Here is a 25,296-nt window from a genome sequence, read left to right on the forward strand (position 1 = left end):
AAAATACATAAATGTCAATTTATTTTATTAATTTTTGTTGGATCACAGTAAATAATTCACCTAAAAAATTTCTGATAATAGGATAATTCTGAAAAAAACTTTTGTGCTGTTTTATTGATTTGATTTTAAAATATCATCTAAAATTTTTGCAATAATTTTATATATATTTTTTTAATCAATCTTATTTTTTTAAATGGTGTAATCCATTTGTTGTAAAATGAAAATAAAGTAAAATTAACATTGCATATTTGTACCTTACATCCTTTTTAACTGTCTTAGGAAGGAATGTTTGGGAGGTATGTTTATGTTCCTCCTGTAGCTCTAACAGTTGAACAAATTTTCATGAAGTAGTTTAATGTATTATGATTTGAAGAAAATGAAGTGAAGGATGGTAGATGCAGTTTTTTCTGATTCGGAATACTAAACTTATTTTAAATGGATTATTTTACTTACCCTTCATTGAGTCTCAACAGTTATATAGCTCAGTTATATATATATATTTAATATTTATATATAACATTTATATATATTCAATTGATTCCAATTTCTTTCAGGTGAAGTTGTTCATCCAACTTCAGTCTTTCTGTAATAGATATCTTTTACACAATTTACCCATTTCCCTTATCCTTGATTCTTTCCTCTCTAGTAGCTTTTTGTGCAGTTTTGCTAAATGCCCATTGGTTTCATGTTATCATTTCACTTTCAACAGTAACTATTGTTTTCTCAGTGAATTTTGATAGGGATAGCTCTATTTAAAGACCGATCCGAGAACAATTATTTTTGTAGTTTTCTGATGGCTTTACAAAAAGCACAACTTTGACCTGAAGAACTGGACTGTCAGAGCTCAGGTAAAGCTGGACCGTCTTGAGAAAAGATAAAATTGCATTTAAACGGATTAAATTTTTTTTTTTTCTTGACAATTCAATAAATAACCTCAAAGCTTATGAGAAATATCTTGCCTGATCGGCGGATTCTGAACCGATATTCTACGGGTGAAAGGGTAGGACGCTATCGCACCTCCAAGGAAGTTGGAAAAATTATGTGTTTTTTGAAAAATTATATATTTTTTTTTCTTTCTTTTTTCGAGATGAAATATATCTAAAAAACCTTCTCAGTTATGCCAAGAATCATGAATAAAAATTTTGTTGTGTGATTGATCGAATAGTTTCTTCTTTATCCTGAACAAACAACACCCTCTTCCTCTTTATGTAATAGTATATAGATATAGGTTACTGACGGCCGAAAATTTTCTTCCGTACAAGTTTTTGCTTCCATTCAGAATTATGTTAATCGAAGTACTGGGATAGAAAAACGTCTATTGTATCAAACGCGTAAATAAAAATCAATATTTATTAACTTTGTTATTTTTTTGTATCTTAAGAATACGCAAATAAATTTCTCCGCTTTCTAATGTCTGATTTAATATTATATTTTTTTTTAAATAATTTTTTTGGTAAATTTAAAAATAAAATACTGGTACTTAGTGTTATACTGAAACTTTACTGAATAAATTATATATGCAATAATATTCTTTATAAGTTAAATCATTTTAACTCGAGTTTAAATAATTTAAAAATTAAAGCACAAAGCATGACTGACTGAATCTTGTTTCACGTTTTGGGAATTAATTTTGGGGCCATTATAAAAAAGCCGGCAATTAATTGCAGAACTTTTCCATTTCGGCTACACCAGTCAAGTCAATTGATTTTTCAGCTGAATCATTTTAAGCTCCCCATTTACATCTTCACCATTAAATTAAAATACCTTTTAATTGAAAAACAGTAACAAAAATTATGAATTCTTTTTTTACGCTTTTTTGTATAAAAATATTTTTTTATAATTTTGTGATATATAGTTAAAAAAAATCCTTTCGGCACGCCAGAAGGTGGAGGTAGATTTAACCGGTGATAAGTAGGAGATAAAAAAGACTTCCACCTTAAATTTAAGAAAAACTACAAATCTACTCAATACGACAATGGTTGCATGTGAAAAAAATTCACATGTTCAGCGTACGACAAGCCCCATCTTCTTACAATTCCAGTAACATTTTGTTCATCCCTTGCCGTAAGGGTTGGTCATATCAAAAACTGTTTCAGAAAACAGTCTTAGGTAATGTTTAGAGGACTAACGACCACTTTAAACCGATTCAATACTGTGCCTATAAAGGGAGGTATGACTTTTGTTTTCAAAATCCCATTTTTTCCACCCCCCTGGGCCAATGGTTGGTGAAATCAAAACACTTTACGTACATACGTTTTAGGCTCTTAACCAAATAATAGTAGGAACTTCAAACGAATTCGAAGTTTTACTTAATAAGAAAGTTATAGCAATATTCTTTTCCGGAAAAGCCACCCCCATTTCCACCCCCCATTTCCACCCCCCATTTCCACCCCCCATTTCCACCCCCCCATTTCCACCCCCCATTTCCACCCCCCATTTCCACCCCCCATTTCCACCCCCCATTTCCACCCCAATCGTCCGATTTTAGCCGTTAACATACCTGAATGAGATTTTTGGGAAGTTTTATTTTTAAGAAACAATTTGAAACTGATTGGAGCAAAATTTCGGCAATTTTCGTGTCTACAGGAAAGTGAAATATATATTCGTATATATATAAATTAACTTTTGAGCTGACGGTGGTTTTAGGGTCTGGGGGTAATACGCGAAGATACGTCGAAATTACGACCGTATTGCCAATAAGTCGAATCATGGTACCTATTACAATAGGTAGCTTTCTTATAAAATCTACCTAAAAGCACTTAATAATTCTAAATAAAGTTGTTACCGATCTTGAAAAAATTACAACTAATTTTAGACAAATTGGTGCGACGTTTCGGCTAATTGTTTTTCAAGAAATACTAAAGAGTCGACTATAAAAGAATTATGATTTGTTACATTTTATCTGTAATGAGTAATTAAACTTAAAATAAGTTTTTAAATTTATTTTTAAAAACTAACAAATTATTTTTTGTTACTACAGACTACTGAAGTGGGATGGTCAAAAAATTTATATAGTGGTTTGAAGGTCTAATATTGTAAAAAATAGAGAAACAAACACCTCCCATTAGCTCCTTTTTCTGTAGCAAGATATAGCTAAATATAGCTAAATATATATATATATATAGTCACTTGTGGGAAAGGGTGAATATTAAACAAACATTTGGGTAATCTTTGATCTTTACAGAAAAAAGATATTGCAAGAAATATTTTTTGTTAAAGTGCTCAGTAAAGATTTGAAATTTTATTTCGGCCAGAGCACCCCCATTCCTTTCTCAAAGTTCTGCAAAAATTGAATACATTCTTTCTCCCCGAAGGTAGTAACTATCTAATAAGTTTTTAAACCTCCAGGACCACCGTTAGGTATTGATTTAGTAGAGGATGAAATGAATGACAAGTAGCGTGTGAAAATGTTCTACCTGACTCGGATTCGAACCCGGGACCTTCACTTGAAAGGCCGAGACGCCACCATTCGCGCCACGGAAGCCGGCTGTCTACCAAGTTTAATAAAAAATCAGTCTACGGGGTCCAGAGTTATAAGGACAACATACATATTTACTTATGCACAAATGTCGTCTGTCAAAAAAAAAAATAAATAAATAAATAAATAAAAAATAAATATATATAGATCTTTGGGAGGATTGGAATAAAAACTTTATTCTCAATTAAAATTTAATAAAATTTGGTTTTTTTGTTAAAATTTTACGTCTTTAAAGAACAGAATTTAATAAAGACCAATTTTTTAGATTTACCGATCTACATACTTTCTTGTTAAGTGCTATAACTTCATATATGGCAATAGCTGGGAAACTAAAAATTACGTCTCGTAAATTAAAAAAAAAAACCGTGAAACAAATTTTCTGTTAAATCTTTTTGAGAATTTTGTAAATGAAGATAAGAAAAATAAAAAATTTACTTTGTGAAGCTTCTTGTTTTGGGGATTAATTTTGTGACCATTATAAAAAAGCCGGCAATTAATTGCCGAACTTTTCCATTTCGGCTACACCAGTCAAGTCAATTGATTTTTCAGCTGAATCATTTTAAGCTCTCTATTTACATCTTCACCATTAAATAAAAATACCTTTTAATTGAAAAGCAGTAACAAAAATTATGAATTCTTTTTTTACACTTTTTTGTATAAAAATATTTTTTTATAATTTTGTGATATATAGTTAAAAAAAATCCATTCGGCACGCCAGAAGGTGGAGGTAGATTTAACCGGTGATAAGTAGGAGATAAAAAAGACTTCCACCTTAAATTTAAGAAAAACTACAAATTTACTCAATACAATGTTTGCATGTGAAAAAAAATTCACATGTTTAGCGTACGACAAGCCCCATCTTCTTACAATTCCAGCAATTATTTGCCCATCCCTTGCCGTAAGGGTTGGTCATATCAAAAACTGTTTCAGAAAATAGTCTTAGGTAATGTTTAGAGTGCTAACGACCACTTTAAACCGATTCAATAATGTGCCTATTAAGGGAGGTATGACTTTTGTTTTCAAAACCCAATTTTTTCCCCCCTGGGCCATTGGTTGATGAAATCAAAAAACTTTACTTACATACGTTTTAGGCTCTTAACCAAATAATAGTAGGAACTTCAAACGAATTCGATGTTTTACTTAATAAGAAAGTTATTGCAATATTTTTTTCGAAAAAGCCCCTCCATTTCCACCACCATCGTCCGATTTTTGGGACGAGTTATTTTGAAGAAACAATTTGAAACTGATTGGAGCAAAATTTCGGCAATTTTCGTGTCCACAGGAAAGTAAAGTATATATATATATATATTAACTTTTGAGCTGACAGTGGTTTTGGGGTCTGGGGGATTTAAAACGCGAAGATACGTCGAAATTACGACCTTATTGCGGATAAGTCGAATCACGGTACCTATTACAATAGGTACCTATTACAATAGGTACGTTTCTTATAAAATCTACCTAAAAGCACTATATAATAGTTTCAAACGTACAGCCATAATTCTAAATAAAGATGTAATTTTCTTGAAAAAATTACTACTAATTTTAGGCTATTTGGTGCGACTTTTCGGCTAATTTGTTTTTCAAGAAATACTAAAGAGCGGACTTTAAAAAAATTATGATTTGTTACATTTTAACTGTGATGGGTAATTTGCGAAACTGGTTTAAACTTAAAATAAGTTTTCAAATTTATTTTTAAAATCTAACATATTATTTTTTGTTACTACAGACTACTGAAGTGGGAAAGGCAAAAAATTTATATAGTGGTTTGAAGGCTTAATTACGGAAAAAATATAAGACACAAACACCTCCCATTAGCTCCTTTTTCTGTAGCAAAATATAGCTAAATATATATATAAATATAATCACTTTTGTGATTCACAAAAATTTTGGTAATCTTTGGTCTTGACAGAAAAAAGATTTTGCAAGAAATATTCTTTGATAAAGTGCTCAGTAAAGATATGAAATTTTATTTCTGCCAAAATTTTATTTCTTTCTCCCCGAAGGTAGTAACTAGCTACTAAGTTTTTAAACCTCCAGGACCACCGTTAGGTATTGATTTAGACGATGAAATGAATGACAAGTAGCGTGTGAAATTGTTCTACCTGACTCGGATTCGAACCCGGGACCTTCACTTGAAAGGCCGATACGCCACCATTTGCGCCACGGAAGCCGGCTGTCTACAAAGTTTAAAAAAAAAAATCAGTGTACGGGATACAGAGTTATAAGGACAACATACATATTTACTTATTCAGAAATGTCGTCTGTCAAAAAATAAATAAAATATATATATATATATATATAGATCTTTGCGAGGATTGGAATAAAAACTTTTTTCTCAGATTATTTAAAATTTAATAAAATCTGTTTTCTTTTTTTTTTTTTTTGTTAAAATTTTAACGTCTCTTAAGGAACAGAATGTAAAAAAGACCAATTTTTTAGATTTACTTGTCTATATACTTACCTGTTAAGTGCTATAACTTCATATATGGCAATAGCCGGGAAACTAAAAATTACGTCACGTAAATTTAAAAAAAAAAACCGTGAAACAAATTTTCTGTTAAATCCTTTTGAGAATAGTTGGTATTATTTTTGTAAATGAAGATAAGAAAAATAAAATTCCGTCCATTTTGTAAATTTTATTAGTCTGAACTAAATAAATAACTCTTACAGAACGTGTTTTGGTTGTAACTGAACATTTTTATATAGGACTAAAGGCATCGTAAAATAAAATAAGCTTTACTCTTCACTAGTAGTGGAGTTATCTAGGTAAATCTACCAAAGTTCAATAATTGGTAAAAAAAAGTTCCGGTCGACAGAGCGGTTTCTGAATTTTAAGAGAACTTCTGTTCGTAGAAAAAATATAAATTCGGGTATTTTTAAATTAACCATTTAAACAATTTTATTAAATATAACAATGTTAGCTAATATGCAAAGTAATTAGGAGTTTTCATTCTTTGATAGGATGATAGCTTTTCAGCTTTAAATACAGAAGGTCTCGGGTTTAAATTAGGTTACGCTTCCCATGTTTTCGTATACTAAAAATATCAATCTCTTTCATGCAACTTCCAGTTTATGTGATTTCAGATTCTTGGCCAGTTTCGTACATTATTCACAGAATATTTTTGGAAGAAACGGAACTAATTTTAAGGTTTATTTTGTTGACGAAAGGTTTTATTTTGTTTAATTGCAGTTGACGAAAAATTTCGCTTATTTTTGTTTCAACAGTAACATGAGACTATAGTAAATCTCTTGAGACGTAAATTATACGAAAAGAATAGTGATATTACATGTTTTTTGTATTGGAATATTTTTTTAAAATAATTCCTTGAACTTTGTTTCTTGTAATTTCCGAAAAATTTGTTGTAAAGCACAAAAAATTGGATACGAAACATACATTTTATTTAGGTTTGAAATAATTTTAGTTCGTTAAATTGCCAATAAATTACAAAATTTCTTGAGAATTTAGTTCTGAGAAAACATTGTGTTAGTAAAATCAACTGAAAACAATTATTATTAATTTTATCCTCTTTAAGATCGTCTATACTTCCTTCCATTACTAAATAAATTAACTAAACTTGTACCTACTTAATTCTCTCCCACATAAGACTCTCTCATCTCTCTTGCACTCTCTCTCTAATTTTAATAATAATCAACCACAAAATATTCTCTTCTTTGAATTCTTTATACTTCTGGTTTTGCAGTCTGGTGTGTAAGTTTAAAAGTACTGGTAAATGTGTAATCTTGAACAGACTCAGGCCATCCACTCCTGAGACGTGTGGTTAATTGAGACCAAACCTGCAAATAACCTGTGGAGGTCGGAAGCACCCAGGTGCACGCAAGATCAGAGTGATGTATCTGGGTGTCTGGTTGGAAAAGTCCTGCCAATTCTCAGCCCACGTGAAGGAGGCGGTCAAGAAGGAGTGGTAGCCAAACTTTCAAGGCTGATGAGCAACACGGGGACCCCCGGGCGGGAAAGCGGAGGCTCATCCTCTCAGTTGCCACATCGACGTTTCTGTACGCAGCGCCGGTGGTCGGAGGCTGTGAACATCTAGAGGAATGAGTCAAAGCTGACCGCCCAACAGAGAAGAGGACTGTTGGGGATAGCCTCAGCGTATCGAACGGTGTCTGAGATGCGGCTGAGGTTATTGCGGGGGTCCCCCCGATAAAGCTAAGGGTGCAACAACTGCAGAAGAAGAAAGGAGTAATGGCGAAGAAAGACTTCTGGGAGGAGCTTTTACGGGACTGGCAGGAAAGATGGACGGCCTCCACGAAGAGACAATGGACGAGAAGACTTGTTCCGGACATCAGGCCATGGGTCCGGCGGGGATTTGGAGAGGTGGGTTTTCTACCTTACCCAGTTCCTGTCGGGCCATGGAGACTTCATGGCGTATCTCCACAGGTTTGGGAAGAGAGTGATTCCCCGGAATGCTTGTACTGTACCGAGGTAGATACCGCACACCACACCATCTTTGAATGCGTACGGTGGGACCACGTGAGGAGATGGATGGGGCTCATGTGCTTAACGGCAGACAATGTGGTGGGGTACATGCTCCGGGGAAGACGTGAGTGGGGCGCCGTGGAGTCTCTGGTGTCCCAAATACTACGGAACAAGGAGGAAGAACAGCGTAGAATTGAGGAAGCACTACGAGGGCAGTGACCTCGTACCCTGCCGAACGCTAGGAAGAGGGCCAGCTGATTCTTCGTATAAGGAATTCTTTGATAGTTTATAGTTGTTACATTAAATTTATTTTTTTACCGTGTTATTATGTAATTTGTATGATCGTGGATGTATGATTAAGCTAGAACACACTGTGTGTCAGAAGAGTATCATCTGAGGGCAGGATGCGCCCCTCATAATTGGAATTGCTGTGTTAGCCTGAGTATATGTTTCTTAGTTGTAATGTATTTAATATGTTTATTAGTTTTAATGTTTTCGTGATTGTATCCCCGTGCGGCATGAGGGATATCTCGTATGACATTTGGAATCAATGAAGTGCGACGCACTATTGCGTACTGCGTCGAAATCTGTGCAAATTGTGCCAGAAGAGAATGGATCTCCTTGATAGTTGTAGCTGCTTCCTTGTAGCAATGTTTAATGCTGTTTTTGTATTGTATTTTGTATTTCTATATTTTTTATCATGTATCTGTATGATCACGGAAGCATGATTAATCTAGAGCACACTGTGTGTCAGAAGAGTCTCACCTGAGGGCAGGATGTGCTCCTCAGAATTGGTATTGTTGTGTTAGGTTAGTATGTTCTTAATTGTAATATTTTTAATATGTTTCTTACTTGTAATATTTTTAATATGTTTCTTACTTGTAATATTTTTCATGATGTAACTCTCTATTGTAGCATTGTATCTGTAAAATATTGTAAAGTGTACGATCCTAAAGTGGATCGATTGATGGTGAAGGTGTACTGTGAACGGACCAGACGAGGCACCTTACAGTTCGCTATAAGGTAGTCTACTATAATGAAAAAACTACAGGTTGTCTATAGTTGTTTCATTAAATGTATGTTTTTTACCGAGTTATTATGTAATTGTATGATCATTAATGTATGAATAATCTAGAACACACTGTGTGTCAGAAGAGCATAACCTGAGGGCAGGATGCACTCCTCATAATTGGTATTGCTGCGTTAGCTAGTATGTTTCTTAGTTGTAATGTTTTTTAATATGTTCCTTAGTTGCAATGCTTATCAAGATGGTGTTCCATTGTAACAATGTTTAATGCTGTTTTATGTATTTTGTATTTTTTTATCATGTGTTTTTAAATATATTGTAAAGTCTACGATCCTAAAGTGGATCGAGTGATGGTAAAGGCGTTCTGTGCACCGAACAAGGCACCTTACAGTTAACCGGAACTCGAAGGATGAAGGGAGAGATTGCTGTTTGTGTGCTACCGTGGAGTACTATGACTGGATGTACTTAAAATAAAATAAAAAAATAAAAATAAAAATATAAAAAAGGGGGCGAATCGTGGTCGCCGTGAAGGGCCAGGGAGGCAGCCTGATTGCAGAGGTCAATCTGGCTCCTCCATATGCAAGAATGGGGGTTAGTCGGGGTGCTCCGAGGATGCATCTGGGACCCACAGGTGTGAGAGGGGGGCTGCGGTGGTTTGTTGTGCCTGTGAAACGCGGGTACAGCAACCTAGAGTAGGGAGGGGACGGGCAGCCCACTAGCCGAAGGGTGCAGTGGTCGTCCAGAAGAGATGGCTACTGCATCTTCATGAAGCTTGTGGGACCCTGGAGGGAAGCCCTAAAGGAGGGCAAGACAGGGGGGCAGACGACTGCCACGGCACACTGGAGCGACTGTGTTAAAGCCTAACGGCGAGGACCAATTGCTCCGTGGGTGCTTAATAAGATATCCACAGTCTAGCATTCAAATCCGTATAAAAGCAACTGCCTTTACAAGGACTCCAACCTTAGAACTCTCGAACTTCAGCTGATTTTGCATTGACAAGTTTAACCACCAGACTAACTAGCCAGGTTTATATATAATACATATGTACAATTTTTTGTATGATTTCCAACAATGAAATCATTCCTTTAGATGACCCAAACATGCCATCACATATTTTTTGGTAAAAAATTAAAAAAAAAAACATTAATGTAAAACAAATAAATAAAATATGCATTAATAATAATTAATATTGCAAATAAAATTGTAGTCCTCTGAAAAGAATTGTTCACATGTGTTGCAGTGAATGGAAAAATTATGGTAAAAATTACTAGGTCAGGATATTAAGTTGCAAGATAAAGTAAACGTTAAAAAACAAACAGCTGAATAAAAACATGGTTTTAAAATATTACATTTTTTTATTTAGATTAGAAAGGTTTATCCAATGAACTGAATAAAATAAAAGTAAAAGAAATAATTTATCAGAGTAACATTTTTTTTATGAATTCATAAAAGTAATTTATTTTTATTCAAGATAAATTTTTTTATAATTAATCATCAAAGTCAGATAATAAATTTTCTATTAAATTAAAAGTTTTAAATTTATTTTGATTATTTTTTAAGAGTTTTTTTATAAGTTGAGTTCTTGTTTGTATGCTTCAAATGCTTCACCAGTTGGGTCAAATTTTTTCTTAAGTTGTTCCCAGTCATTTGGTCTTTTTTCGATTAAATGACGAATAACCTTTTTTGCTCCTTCCTTTTGTTTATCAGTACATTTTGCACACTTAGTTTTAATTGCGTCTGGAATATGCTCTGTAAAAAAAGAGTGTTAGTATGATTGAATTTTTATAATACTAATTATTATACACAATTCAAATTACAAAGAATGATAAAAACAAAGGAGATATCAGAATAAGACTCCCTTATGTTGCTCTATTTTTGTGTAGTCCATTCTGCACAGGGTAAAAATTGTTAAGAGTTAAATATATTAAATAAATAACTGACAATGCAGATAATAATTAATATTTTGAGATTAATGCTGAACAGGAGAGATCATTAAAGAGCCATTAACAATAAAATACATGTGATCTAGCCTGGTCTAATACTACTTACCTCCAAAATATGAGGGCAAGTGCTAATCCTCAATGCCACATTGGCACTTAGCAAATTTAATTTTTATGATATTGAACATTTTATAGATAATAAGATTTAAAGCCAGCGGTAACATTTATAAATATAATTGACATTTATAAATGTTTTATAAAATTTTGCATATTACACTTTTCATTTTATTCTCTTCATGCATGCTTTTAACTGAGATCTTTATATTAATAGTACAGCTATTTAATTTTGTCTTAGTTTTCTGTAAAATAGTTTGTCCTTTGTTGTTTGAAATTATCTAATCCTAAATATTTTAATAATTATGTGATCCACCAATGTAATTTTGCTTCTTGATCAATATTTAAAGATTTTTTTTCTAAATAATTACTTATTTTAAAACTTATCAACATTTAAAAATATTTTCTAGAAATATATTTCTTACAAAATTTTGAAGTAAACAGGGGAGAAACTTTTTAGAGGAATTTCTCAATTCAAAATCTTGGTTTTTCATGTTTGATTGTATCTTTCTTTTTTGAATAAGTTGAACTTATTCAACATACCTCTGAACATTAATATTTCTGAAGAATGATAATATTGTTGACAAAATATTTTATCAAAATTAATTTTTAAATAACAAACAAAATAGAATGTAAATGTAAATATGTGATAATATAAAAAGTAGAATTTAATTAAAAATATTGCTAAAATTAAACAGATAAATCTAACTAAAGAAAATTTCTCATTAGGGTTAATTTAAAACAAATTATGACAGCACATTTATTACAAATGAAGAGCAAGAAAAAGTTTTTTTTTTATGATGCATTTTTTACAGGAGTGTCTGAAGGGGCTTCAAAAAACTTAGTTTTTCTAATTTAAAAAAGCTTTTTTTTAAATTAATACAATATACCCAAATTAAAGGATTAAAATATTGTTTAAAGGATTAAAATTTTACAAAATTTTAATTAATATGATATTAATAACAATAATTTTGATCTTTTAGAGTAAGTATTTGCTCTGACTGAAATCTCTAAAAATATATTTTTTCTATATTAGTTTCAAACTACTTTTTTAAAAACAATTTCTATCGACTCATTTAATTTATTATCGATCTACGTATTTTTTATAATTATTTTTCATCTTCGAACTTATCAATTTTCATGATTATTTAGCATAAATGTTTTTTAATTATTCTTCAAACTTAGTATTGTTAGAAACCCCTAATACATAATATGTATTAGAGAAGTCATACATAATATGATTTTAAATAAATTTAAAATCATTCCCCCTTATTTCATTTTATATAGCATTTTAAGAGTTTAGATTTCAATTTGAAAATTAAAATATTGTGTCTACACTCTACCATTTCAACGTCAATAAAATTATTTTATATCTTTCAAAAACCAAAAATAAGTTACTTAACTTCCGTTCATGAAAATTGGTTCAACCATTTTGATTTCAGATTACTACTTATGGTTTGTATATGTATACAAACGTATTATAGTGTTTCTGGATAATATAAAAAAGTTGTTTTTTTCTTAAATGAAGTTTTATTTAAAAAATATTATAATAATATTGTAAGTTAACTTACTTTTAAGTTCTTTTCCATCTGGTGAGCAAGGGCCTTTGTCTAAGATACAATCCATATATTGCTTCATAAGCCTTTCATTATTCATTACTTCATCGATATTTATATTATCCCATGCTGCTGTATACTTTTCCTCATCAGCGTAACACATGTACGTAGATACAGATAAGATAGCAAATAAAAATAAGACCTTCATGGTTGTAATGAAAACAAGATTATTATTAGTGATAGGTAGATACTCACAGCTTCAACTGAACTTGTGTAATAAACAGTATACTGCAGTATTCTCTTTTTATATGCAGAACTCATGTACACAATTAAAACTGATAATTGCAGAATTTGGATATTCCTTGAACCGTAAGATATATAAGGAGGAAGAGAACATTACTATTATTGTTATTATTAGTCGTAGTAGTAGTAGTGGTGGAGGTGATATTATTCTGACATCTAATTGTCTGTCTATTCTCGTACATCAGAAACAATATAACCCCAACGTTCCGTATATAATCACCATAATAACTAAAAAATAATAATCATAATAATAAAATTAGTAGTACTAGTAATGATGATAAATATCATTGTTTGTAAAATTATTACGATATAGTCATAAATAGATAGAAAAAAAAACATAAATATCAATTTCTTTCATTAATTTTTGTGGATCACAGTAAATAATTCACGTAAAAAATTTCTAATGATAGGATAATTCTGAAAAACACTTTTGCGGTATCTTATTGATTTGAAATTATACAAGTAATATTTTAATCCTCTTCCATATTATTAAAAATAAAAACAAGAAAATTTACTGACCTTGGTTTAACGTATTTTTTCAGTATAGAAAGAAAGATTAACAGCAAGAATAAAAATTTTCATTCCCCATCATATGTATCTCTCTCTGTTAAAAGGTAGGTTGCTCTATGATATGTACATATTATTTTAAAATCAATCACTGCATTCAAACATATCATCTAAAATTTTTGCAATAATTTTATATATTTATTTATTTTTATTCAATCTTATTTTTTAAAATGGTTTATTTTTTACCTTATTTTAAATGGATTATTTTGCTTACCCTTCATTGAGTGTCAACAGTTATATTGCTCAGTTTATATATATATTGGTTGCACAAAACTGATCAAAACTGTTGTAGTGCTTCTTCCTTTGCTGGTACAGATATCCTGATTTCTCTAATTGATTCCAATTTCTTTCAGGTGAAGTTGTTCATCCAACTTCACAGTCTTTCTGTAATAGATATCTTTTACACAATTTACCCATTTCCCTTATCCTTCATTCTTTTCACTCTGGTAGCTTTTTGTGCAGTTTTGCTAAATGCCCATTGGTTTCATGGTATCATTTCACTTTCAACAATAACCATTGTTTTCTCAGTATGAGTTTTGATAGGGATAGCTCTATTTAAAGACCGATCCGAGAACAATTATTTTTCTAGTTTTCTGTTTGGTGGCTGTACAAAATTTCGACTTTGACCTGAAGAACTGGACTGTCAGAGCTCAGGTAAAGCTGAGATATAAGATATCAGTCTTGTGAGATATAAGATGAAATTGTATTTAAACGGATTAAATTTTTTTTTTCCTGAAAATTCAATAAATAACCTCAAAGCTTGTGTGCGGTTGTATGGAATGAAAATTTTGTAACTTATGAGAAATATCTTGCCTGATCGGCGGATTCTAAATCGGTATTCTACGGGTGAAAGGGTAGGGCGCTATCGCACCTCCAAGGAAGTTGGAAAAATTTAATCTGTGCATTATAGAGTTCCATAACAAAAGTAAGAATGAAAACAAGTTAAAAATATACAGAATTTGTTAAAAACACTATGACTATGAAAGATTTAGAGAAAAAAAAAATTATTTAAAATAATTTAAAAACCAATTGACACGCAAATTAAAACGAATAGATTATTTAAAACACATTTCAATTATACTACTTAAAATTATATAACAAATTTTTATAAATTGCTACTTAACAGTGAAAACACATAAATATTGGAAAAGATTAATTAAAAATATTAATTATTTTATGATTTACTTCCCTCAGATAGGCAAACATCCAAACTTAAAAATGACTATTTTACGATTAAAAGAGTAACGAAAAATAGAAAAGAGTTTTTCGTATCATACCAAAGACCAGTTTAATTAGGTATCAGTATTGACCATCTTGATTTTTTTTTCACCATTTTATCGAAATTTTTTTTTTACTCCGACTTTCTGTTTGATTTAGAAAAAACTAATAATATCACCAGAAAGCAAACAATTATAAAGTAACTGATATTGTTAATTTTGCGCCGTCTTTCAAAAAATCGTAATGAAGTTTATACTAAAATGAATGATTATTCGTTTAGAACATCTTCCATTTATATTAACGGGAAGAAATTCACTACAAGATCATCAAAGGTTTATAAAAAAATTAAAATAAAACAAAGAAATTATCGAATTTGCTTATTTGGTTTTAATTAAGCCTAAAATGTTCATTACAAAAACTTCTCATATATTCGTTGTTTTTTTAATTTTAAATTTGATACGTAAGATTGTGTATCAACCTCTTTGTATGCGTACTTTGCACGAAATAAATAAATTTATTTGACTTGGATTTTCAGTCTGGATAGAAGTTTTAGAAGAGACAAATTGATAGAAGAAATTTAAAAAGGTTTAAAAAAATTGAACTAATACAGTTTTAATTATATAGTCGCTAATTACCTGATAATAAATGTCAGCACTCGTCAGAAAATTAGATTTTAATACTAGATAAAATTTAAAGCCAATGTAGGGAATACAAAACTGGGGAAAAACTGGTTAGACCTCTCCTCTAACTTTCAAGTACCTACGTTTTTAATTTTCCTCTGTAATTTAGCTATTTGTGAACGAATAGTCAGATGCGAGATATTCTTTCATTGAAAATAAATTCAATCTTTTTATTACATTTCAATAAATATAAATATAAGTATATATATATATATACTTCCCGTCTAACCAGAACCTGGACTCTCGGGGCTGAAGTCAGTCCAGGCGAATCCCAGAGCCAACTCAGGGGCTCCTCGCGGCCTCAAAGGCAAAGGAGCTTACCCCATGGCAGCAGAGCTCGCTTCGATCACCATTCCCAATTTTCTAGAAGGACCGATGTCCTGGAAACCCGCAGAGCTTGCTTTAGTCGCCATTCCTATCTATCCAGCGGGCTCCACCCGCTGGACTCCCGCACTGTACGTTATCCTCATGGTTGTGAGAATAATACTAATAAATAATAATTATAGTATTCAAGTTTTATGGAAACCTGAAAAAGAAAAGAAATTACGTAAGATAGAACAGTAGTAACTAAAGCACACACACAACTTTGCGAGAAAAATTCATAAATTATTTCTTTGCCATGGTGGTAGAAATGTAATAATGAAGTAAAAGGATTATTCTAATGAATATTTTTAATATCTTAATCTTGAAAGGAGCTAGGAGCTCGATTGATGGCTTACAACGTTCCGTGGAATAACACGAATGTGTCCTGCAAATTTTAAAGTAATGAGTCAGTTGGTTCTTACGTGATGCAATAACAAACTTTATTTATAAATTTTCAAATAACCGTGATCTGTTAGATCGAGAGTATACCTGATGCATGCAAAGCTTGACCACCGCTAGGTATTGCTTCAGATGATGAGATGAATGATTTTTTGCGTGTGTGAAAATGCCATACCTGACCGGGATTCGATCTAACATGCACGCAAATGTTAGCCTTCAGCCTACTAACAAATACTAACAAATACCTCGTTTGAATTTTGAAAATAGGGCAATTGTTTGCAGAAATATTATAAAACCACCCCATTGCACCTTCAAAAATAGCGCCACAGGGGCTCCCCGTTTATTACCAGTTTATGGTGATGATTGGTCTAGCCTTCTGCGGTTTCGCATACATCACCACTCTAGACACATAGGCAGTCTCCACGATAAACCCATTATTGTCAAACAGAGAGTTTTTAAATTGATTTAATATTGTTTCAGATAGTGTATATGTAATTCTATTATTTTTGTAATATTATTCATACGATTCCTTCGTATAATTCATTTCAAACCCAGCTGACATAGCGATAGAGACTCACAGTTCGTTAATTAAATCCATTAAAGTTTGTTCTTAAGCCAGCAAATCTCCACTACTATATATATATATATATACAAATAGTTATATAAATATATTTTTTTTTTTCGAGGTGAAATATATCTAAAAAACCTTCTGAGTTATTCCAAGAAACATGGATAAAAATAGAATAGTTTTTTCTTTATCCCGAAAAAACAAAAACCCTCTTTCTCTTTATGTAATACTCGTAGTGTAGATATAGATTACTGACAGCCGGAAACTTTCTTCCGTACAAGTTTTTACTTCCATTCAGAATAATGTTAATCGAAGTACTGGGACATAAAAACGTCTAATGTATCAAACACGCAAATAAAAATCAATATTTATTAATTTTTTTTGTATCTTATGAATAGGCAAATAATTTTCCCCGATTTCTAATATCTGATTTAATAGTAAAATTATGATTAGAGTAAATAAGTTTATTTAGCCATATAACTTTTTTTAGATATTTTTTAGATAAATTTAAAAATAAAATACTGGTACTTAGTGTTATACTGAAACTTTACTGAATAAATTATATATGCAATAATATTATTTATAAGTTAAATCATTTTAACTCGAGTTTAAATAATTTAAAAATTAAAGCACAAAGCATGACTGACTGAATCTTGTTTCACGTTTTGGGAATTAATTTTGGGGCCATTATAAAAAAGCCGGCAATTAATTGCAGAACTTTTCCATTTCGGCTACACCAGTCAAGTCAATTGATTTTTCAGCTGAATCATTTTAAGCTCTCTATTTACATCTTCACCATTAAATTAAAATACCTTTTAATTGAAAAACAGTAACAAAAATTTTGAATTCTTTTTTTACGCTTTTTTTGTATAAAAGTATTTTTTTATAATTTTGTGATATATAGTTAAAAAAAATCCTTTCGGTACGCCAGAAGGTGGAGGTAGATTTAACCGGTGATAAGTAGGAAATAAAAAAGACTTCCACCTTAAATTTAAGAAAAACTACAAATCTACTCAATACGACAATGGTTGCATGTGAAAAAAAATTCACATGTTTAGCGTACGACAAGCTCCATCTTCTTACAATTCCAGCAACATTTTGTTCATCCCTTGCCGTAAGGGTTGGTCATATCAAAAACTGTTTCAGAAAATAGTCTTAGGTAATGTTTAGAGGGCTAACCACCACTTTAAACCGATTCAATAATGTGCCTATTAAGGGAGGTATGACTTTTGTTTTCAAAACCCAATTTTTTCCCCCCTGGGCCAATGCTTGATGAAATCAAAAAACTTTACTTACATTCGTTTTAGGCTCTTAACCAAATAATAGTAGGAACTTCAAACGAATTCGATGTTTTACTTAATAAGAAAGTTATTGCAATATTTTTTTTTCGAAAAAGCCCCTCCATTTCCACCACCATCGTCCGATTTTTGGGACGAGTTGTTTTGAAGAAACAATTTGAAACTGATTGGAGCAAAATTTCGGCAATTTTCGTGTCCACAGGAAAGTAAAATATATATTCGTATATATATATATATATATATATATATTAACTTTTGAGCTGACAGTGGTTTTGGGGTCTGGGGGATTTAAAACGCGAAGATACTTCGAAATTACGACCTTATTGCGAATAAGTCGAATCACGGTACCTATTACAATAGGTACCTTTCTTATAAAATCTAACTAAAAGCACTATATAATAGTTTCAAACGTACAGCCATAATTCTAAATAAAGATGTAATTTTCTTGAAAAAATTACAACTAATTTTAGGCTAATTGGTGAAACTATTCGGCTAATTTGTTTTTCAAGAAATACTAAAGAGCGGACTTTAAAAAAATTATGATTTGTTACATTTTAACTATATGGGTAATTTGCGAAACTTGTTTAAACTTAAAATAAGTTTTTAAATTTATTTTTAAAATCTAACATATTATTTTTTGTTACTACAGACTACTGAAGTAGGAAGGGCAAAAAATTTATATAGTGGTTTGAAGACCTAATAATGTAAAAAATATAGACACAAACATCTCCCACTAGCTCCTTTTTCTGTAGCAAAATATAGCTAAATATATATATAAATATAGTCACTTTTGTGGGAAAGGGTGAATATTAAACAAAAATTTTGGTAATCTTTGGTCTTGACAGAAAAAAGATTTTGCAAGAAATATTCTTTGTTAAAGTGTTCAGTAAAGATTTGAAATTTTATTTCTGCCAAAATTTTATTTCTTTCTCCCCGAAGGTAGTAACAATCTACTAAGTTTTTACACCTCCAGGACCACCGTTAGGTATTGATTTAGACGATGAAATGAATGACAAGTAGCGTGTGAAATTGTTCTACCTGTCTCGGATTCGAACCCGGGACCTTCACTTGAAAGGCCGATACGCCACCATTCGCGCCACGGAAGCCGGCTGTCTACCAAGTTTAAAAAAAAAAATCAGTCTACGGGATCCAGAGTTATAAGGACAACATACATATTTACTTATTCAGAAATGTCGTCTGTCAAAAAATAAATAAAAAATATATATATATAGATCTTTGGGAGGATTGGAATAAAAACTTTTTTCTCAGATTATTTAAAATTTAATAAAATCTGTTTTTTTTTTTTTGTTAAAATTTTAACGTCTCTTAAGGAACAGAATGTAAAAAAGACCAATTTTTTAGATTTACCGATCTATATACTTTCCTGTTAAGTGCTGTAACTTCATATATGGCAATAGCCGGGAAACTAAAAATTACGTCACGTAAATTTAAAAAAAAAACTGTGAAACAAATTTTCTGTTAAATCCTTTTGAGAATAGTTGGTACTATTTTTGTAAATGAAGATAAGATAAATAAAATTCCGTCCACTTTGTAAATTTTATTAGTCGGAACTAAATAAATAACTTTTACAGAACGTGTTTTGGTTGTAACTGAACATTTTTATATAGGAGTAAAGATATCGTAAAATAAAATAAGCTTTACTCTTCACTAGTAGTGGAGATATCTGGGTAAATCTACCACCTAAAACCATTCTTAAAGTTCAATAAGTGGTAAAAAAAGGTTCCGATCGACAGAGCGGTTTCTGAATTTTAAGAGAACTTCTCTTCGTAGAAAAAATATAAATTCGGACATTTTGATATATTTTTAAATTAACCATTTAAACAATTATATTAAATATAACAATGTTAGCTAATATGCAAAGTAATTAGGAGTTTTCATTCTTTGATAGGATGATAGCTTTTCAGCTTTAAATACAGAAGGTCTCGGGTTTAAATTAGGTTACGCTTCCCATGTTTTCGTATACTAAAAATATCAATCTCTTTCATGCAACTTCCAGTTTATGTGATTTCAGATTCTTGGCCAGTTTCGTACATTATTCACAGAATATTTTTGGAAGAAACGGAACTAATTTTAAGGTTTATTTTGTTGGTAAAAATAAAGAAAAAATATATATATAATTAGGAAACGCTTTTTTTTGAATTGCAGTTGACGAAAAATTTCGCTTATTTTTGTTTCTACAGTAACATGAGACTATAGTTAATCTATTGAGACGTAAATTATATGAAAAGAATAGTGATATTACATGTTTTTTGTATTGGAAAATTGTTAAATAATTCCTTGAACTTTGTCTCCTGTAATTTCCGAAAAAACGTTGTCGTAAAGCACAAAAAATTCGATACGAAAAATACATTTTATTTAGGTTTGAAATAATTTCAGTTCCTTAAATTGCCAAAAAATAAAAATTGCTAATAATTAACAAAATTTGTTGAGAGTTTAGTTTTGAGATAACAATGTGTTAGTAAAATCAACTGAAAACAAAATATTAATTCAAGATATTCGACTTTTATCTAAGACAAAACAAATCTTCTGTTAAACAAGTTGACGTGGCTCTGTGAATTATCTATTTGTTTTCAATTGCTCCTTCAAAAAAATAAACTTCTTTTTATTTTTTGAGCAAAAAGCATACAAATTTTTAAACCACCCTATCATTTTTTTTTGTCGGTATGAAAAAAAATTTTTTATTTAATAAAGTAGAATCGTCTAGTGATTTTAAATAATTATATAAAAGTAAAATAATTATGTATTTTTATGTGAAATGTGTAAAAAAGTATAATAAATGAAATGTGATTTATTTTCAGATAATTAAATGTATTTATTTAGCTGTATTAACTATTCATGGGTTTTAAACAACCTTTTTTCAGAAATAAATCACCTGACTGTTACAAGAAAAAACCTCTTTTATTCGGTAGGATTGTTTTATCGAACGTTTAATTCATTGTTAATATATATTATTCTGACTGAATATAGTTTAATGCAATACCCTTTGATGATTTCTTTTATGAAAGCTAATTTTATGCTCTTTTAAGATCGTCTATACTTCCTGCCATTAGTAAATAAATTAACTAACCTTGTTCCTAATTAATTCTCTCAAACATAAGACTCTCTCTCACTCTCTCTTGCACTCTCTCTCTGATTTTAATAATAAACAACCACAAAATATTCTCTTTTTTGAATTTTTTATATTTCTGGTTTTGCAGTCTGGTGTGTAAGTATAAGTACTGGTAAATGTGTAATCTTGAATAGAATCAGGCCAACCACTCCTGAGACATGTGGTTAATTGAAACCCAACTTCCAAAGAACTCCCAGTATCCACAGTCTAGCATTCAAATCCATATAAAAGCAGCAGCCTTTACAAGGACTCCAACCTTAGAACTCTCGACTTTCAGCTGATTTTGCGTTGACAAATTTAACCACCAGACTAACCAGCCTGGTGGTCAGCCCAATTTTTTTTTGGTAAAAAATTAAAAAAAAAAAAAAAAAAAAACATATGTAAATATGAATAAAATTTGCATTAATAATAATTAATATTTCAAATAAAATTGTAGTGCTCTGAAAAGAATTGTTCAAATGTATTGCAGTGAATGGAAAAATTATGATAAAAATTGCTAGGTCAAGATGTTAAGTTGCAAGATAAAGTAAATATTAAAAAACAAACATTAAATAAAAACTTGGTTTTAAAATATTACATTTTTTAATTTAGATCAGAAAAGTTCATCCAATGAACTGAGAATAAAAGAAAAGTAACAGAAATAATTTATCAGAGTAATATTTTTATTATGAATTCATAAAAGTAATTTATTTTTATTCAAGATAAATTTTTTTATAATTAATCATCAAAGTCAGATAATAAATTTTCTATTAAATTAAAAGTTTTAAATTTATTTTGATTATTTTTTAAGAGTTTTTTTATAACTTGAGTTCGTGTTTGTATGCTTCAAAGGCTTCACCATTTGGATCAAATTTTTTCTTAAGTTGTTCCCAGTCATTTGGTCTTTTTTCGATTAAATGACGGATAACCTTTTTTGCTCCTTCCTTTTGTTTATCAGTACATTTTGCACACTTAGTTTTAATTGCGTCTGGAATATGCTCTGTAAAAAAAAGAGTGTTAGTATGATTGAATTTTTATAATACTAATTATTATACACAATTCAAATTACAAAGAAAATAACTGACAATGCAGATAATAATATTTTGAGATTAATGCTGAACAGGAGAGAGCATTAAAGAGCCATTAACAATAAAATACATGTGATCTAGCCTGGTCTAATACTACTTACCTCCAAAATATGAGGGCAAGTGCTAATCCTCAATGCCACATTGGCACTTAGCAAATTTAATTTTTCTGATATTGAACATTTTATAGATAATAAGATTTAAAGCCAGCGGTAACATTTATAAATATAATTGACATTTATAAATGTTTTATAAAATTTTGCAATTACACTTTTCATTTTATTCTCATTATACATGCTTTTAACTGAGATCTTTATATTAATAGTACAGCTATTTATTTTAGTCTTTGTTTTCTGTAAAATAGTTTGTCCTTTGTTGTTTGAAATTATCTAATCCTAAATATTTTAATAATTAATAAATTAATAATTAATAATGTGATCCACCAATGTAATTTTGCTTCTTGAACAATATTTAAAGTTTTTTTTTCTAAATAATTACTTATTTTAAAACATATCAGCATTTAAAAATATTTTCTAGAAATATATTTCTTACAAAATTTTGAAGTAAACAGGGGAGAAACATTTTAGAGGAATTTCTCAATTTAAAAATCTTGGTTTTTCATGTTTGATTGTATCTTTCTTTTTTGAATAAGTTGAACTTATTCAACATACCTCTGAACATTAATATTTCTGAAGAATGATAATGTTGTTGACAAAATATTTTATCAAAATTAATTTTTAAATAACAAACCAAATAGAATGTTAATGTAAATATGTGATAATATAAAAAGTAGAAGTTAAATTAAAATTTTGCTATAATTAAACAGATAAATCTAACTAAAGAAAATTTCTCATTTGGGTTAATTTAAAACAATTAAACTATGACAGCACATTTATTATTAATGAAGAGGAAGAAAAAGTTTTTTTTATTTAAGATGCATTTTTTACAGGAGTGTCTGAAGGGGCTTCAAAAAACTTAGTTGTTAGAATTTCAAAAAGCTTTTTTTTAAATTAATACAATATACCCAGTTAAAAGGATTAAAATTTTATAAAGTATTAATTGATATGATATTAATAACAATAATTTTGTTTTATGTTTTAGAGTGAGTATTTGCTCTGACTGATTGTTGTTATTTAATTACAACTTCAACATTTTTTCATCTCTAAAAATATATTTTTTCTAATTTAATTTCAAACTACTTTTTTTAAAACAATTTCTATTGTCTCATTTAATTTATTATTGGTCTACGACTTTTTTATAATTATTGTTCATCTTCGAACTTAACAATTTTTAATGATTTTCAGATTGATTCTAATTAATTTTCATGATTATTTAGCATAAATGTTTTTTAATTATTCTTCAATCTTAGTATTGTTAGAAAACCCTAATACATAATATGTATTAGGGAAGTCATACATAATATGATATTAAATATATTTAAAATCATTCCCCCTTTTTTCATTTTATAGAGCATTTTAAGAGTTTAGATTTCAATTTGAAAATTAAAAAAATGGTGTCTACACTCTACCATTTCAACATCAATAAAATCATTTTATATCTTTCAAAAACCAAAAATTAGTTATTTAGCATATGTTCATGAAAATTGGTTCAACCATTTTGATTTCAGATTACTACTTATGGTTTGTATATGTATACAAACGTATTATAGTGTTTCTGGATAATATAAAAAAGTTGTTTTTTTCTTAAATGAAGTTTTATTTAAAAAATGTTATAATAATAATGTAAGTTAACTTACTTTTAAGTTCTTTTCCATCTGGTGAGCAAGGGCCTTTGTCTAAGATACAATCCATATATTGCTTCATAAGTCTTTCATTATTCATTACTTCATCGATATTTATATTATCCCATGCTGCTGTATACTTTTCCTCATCAGCGTAACACATGTACGTAGATACAGATAAGATAGCAAATAAAAATACGACCTTCATTGTTGTAATGAAAACAAGATTATTATTAGTGATAGGTAGATACTCACAGCTTCAACTGAACTTGTGTAATAAACAGTATACTGCAGTATTCTCTTTTTATATGCAGAACTCATGTACACAATTAAACCTGATAATTGCAGAATTAGGATTTTCCTTGAACCCTAAGATACATAAGGAGGAAAGAACATCATTATTATTGTTATTATTAGTCGTAGTAGTAGTGGTGGAGGTGATATTATTCAGACATCTAATTGTTTGTCTATTCTCCTATATCAGAAATAATATAACCCCAACGTTCCGTATATAATCAACATAATAACGAAAAAATAATAATCATAATAATAAAAATTGTAGTACTAGTATTGATAATAAATATCATTGTTTGTAAAATTATTATGATATAGGCATAAATAGATGGAAAAAAATACCTAAATGTCAATTTCTATCATTAATTTTTGTTGGATCACAGTAAATAATTCACGTAAAAAATTTCTAATGATAGGATAATTCTGAAAAACACTTTTGGACTGTTTTATTGATTTGAAAATATACAGGAATAATTTTAATCCTCTTCCATATTATAAAAAATAAAAACAAGAAAAATTACCGACCTTGGTTTAAAATATTCAATCAGGATAGAAAGAAAGATTAACAGCAAGAATAAAAATTGTCATTCCTCTTCATACGTATCTCTCTATGTTAAAGATAGGTTGCTCTACGATACATACATATTATTTTTAAATTAATCACTGTATTCAAAAATAGCATCTAAAATTTTTGCAATAATATTATATATTAATTTTTTTCTATTCTATCTTATTTTTTAAACTGGTAATCCATTTGTCGTAAAATCAAAATAAACTAAAATAACATTACATATTTGTTGCCTTACATCCCTTTTAACTGTCTTAGGGAGGAGTGTTTGGGAGGTATGTTTATGTTCCTCCTGTAACTGTCAAACAGTTGAACAAATTTTTATGAAGTAGTTAAGAAATGATTCGTTTCAACAAACCAAAAGACATTTAATGTATTATGATTTGAAGAAAATAAAGTGAAGGATGGTAGATGCAACTTTTTCTGATTCGGAATACTAAACTTTATTTTAAATGGATTACTTTACTTACCCTTCATTGAGTGTCAACAGTTATATAGCTCAGTATATATATATATATATTGGTTGCACAAAACTGATCAAAACTGATGC

General features: G+C 29.8%; 2 protein-coding genes and 1 long non-coding RNA gene across 3 annotated transcripts in view; 1 reads left to right on the forward strand and 2 right to left on the reverse strand.

Moving 5' to 3' along the window:
• The window catches only part of LOC142320869 (uncharacterized), a 436,047-nt gene that overhangs the window by 122,106 nt on the left and 288,645 nt on the right, over positions 1–25,296 (forward strand). The window lies entirely within an intron of this gene.
• On the reverse strand, positions 10,279–12,846 carry LOC142321498 (ejaculatory bulb-specific protein 3-like). The gene is made up of 2 exons (XM_075359630.1): positions 12,569–12,846; positions 10,279–10,692 (listed from the first exon to the last, which is right to left on the reverse strand). The coding sequence occupies exons 1-2, from the start codon at positions 12,759–12,761 to the stop codon at positions 10,511–10,513; spliced, it is 375 nt and encodes a 124-aa protein (XP_075215745.1). The 5' UTR covers positions 12,762–12,846; the 3' UTR covers positions 10,279–10,510.
• LOC142321499 (ejaculatory bulb-specific protein 3-like) lies at positions 21,734–24,174 on the reverse strand. The gene is made up of 2 exons (XM_075359631.1): positions 23,900–24,174; positions 21,734–22,058 (listed from the first exon to the last, which is right to left on the reverse strand). The coding sequence occupies exons 1-2, from the start codon at positions 24,090–24,092 to the stop codon at positions 21,877–21,879; spliced, it is 375 nt and encodes a 124-aa protein (XP_075215746.1). The 5' UTR covers positions 24,093–24,174; the 3' UTR covers positions 21,734–21,876.

The sequence above is a fragment of the Lycorma delicatula genome, chromosome 3 (assembly GCF_047948215.1).
Source record: "Lycorma delicatula isolate Av1 chromosome 3, ASM4794821v1, whole genome shotgun sequence".
Lineage (NCBI taxonomy): Eukaryota > Metazoa > Arthropoda > Insecta > Hemiptera > Fulgoridae > Lycorma > Lycorma delicatula.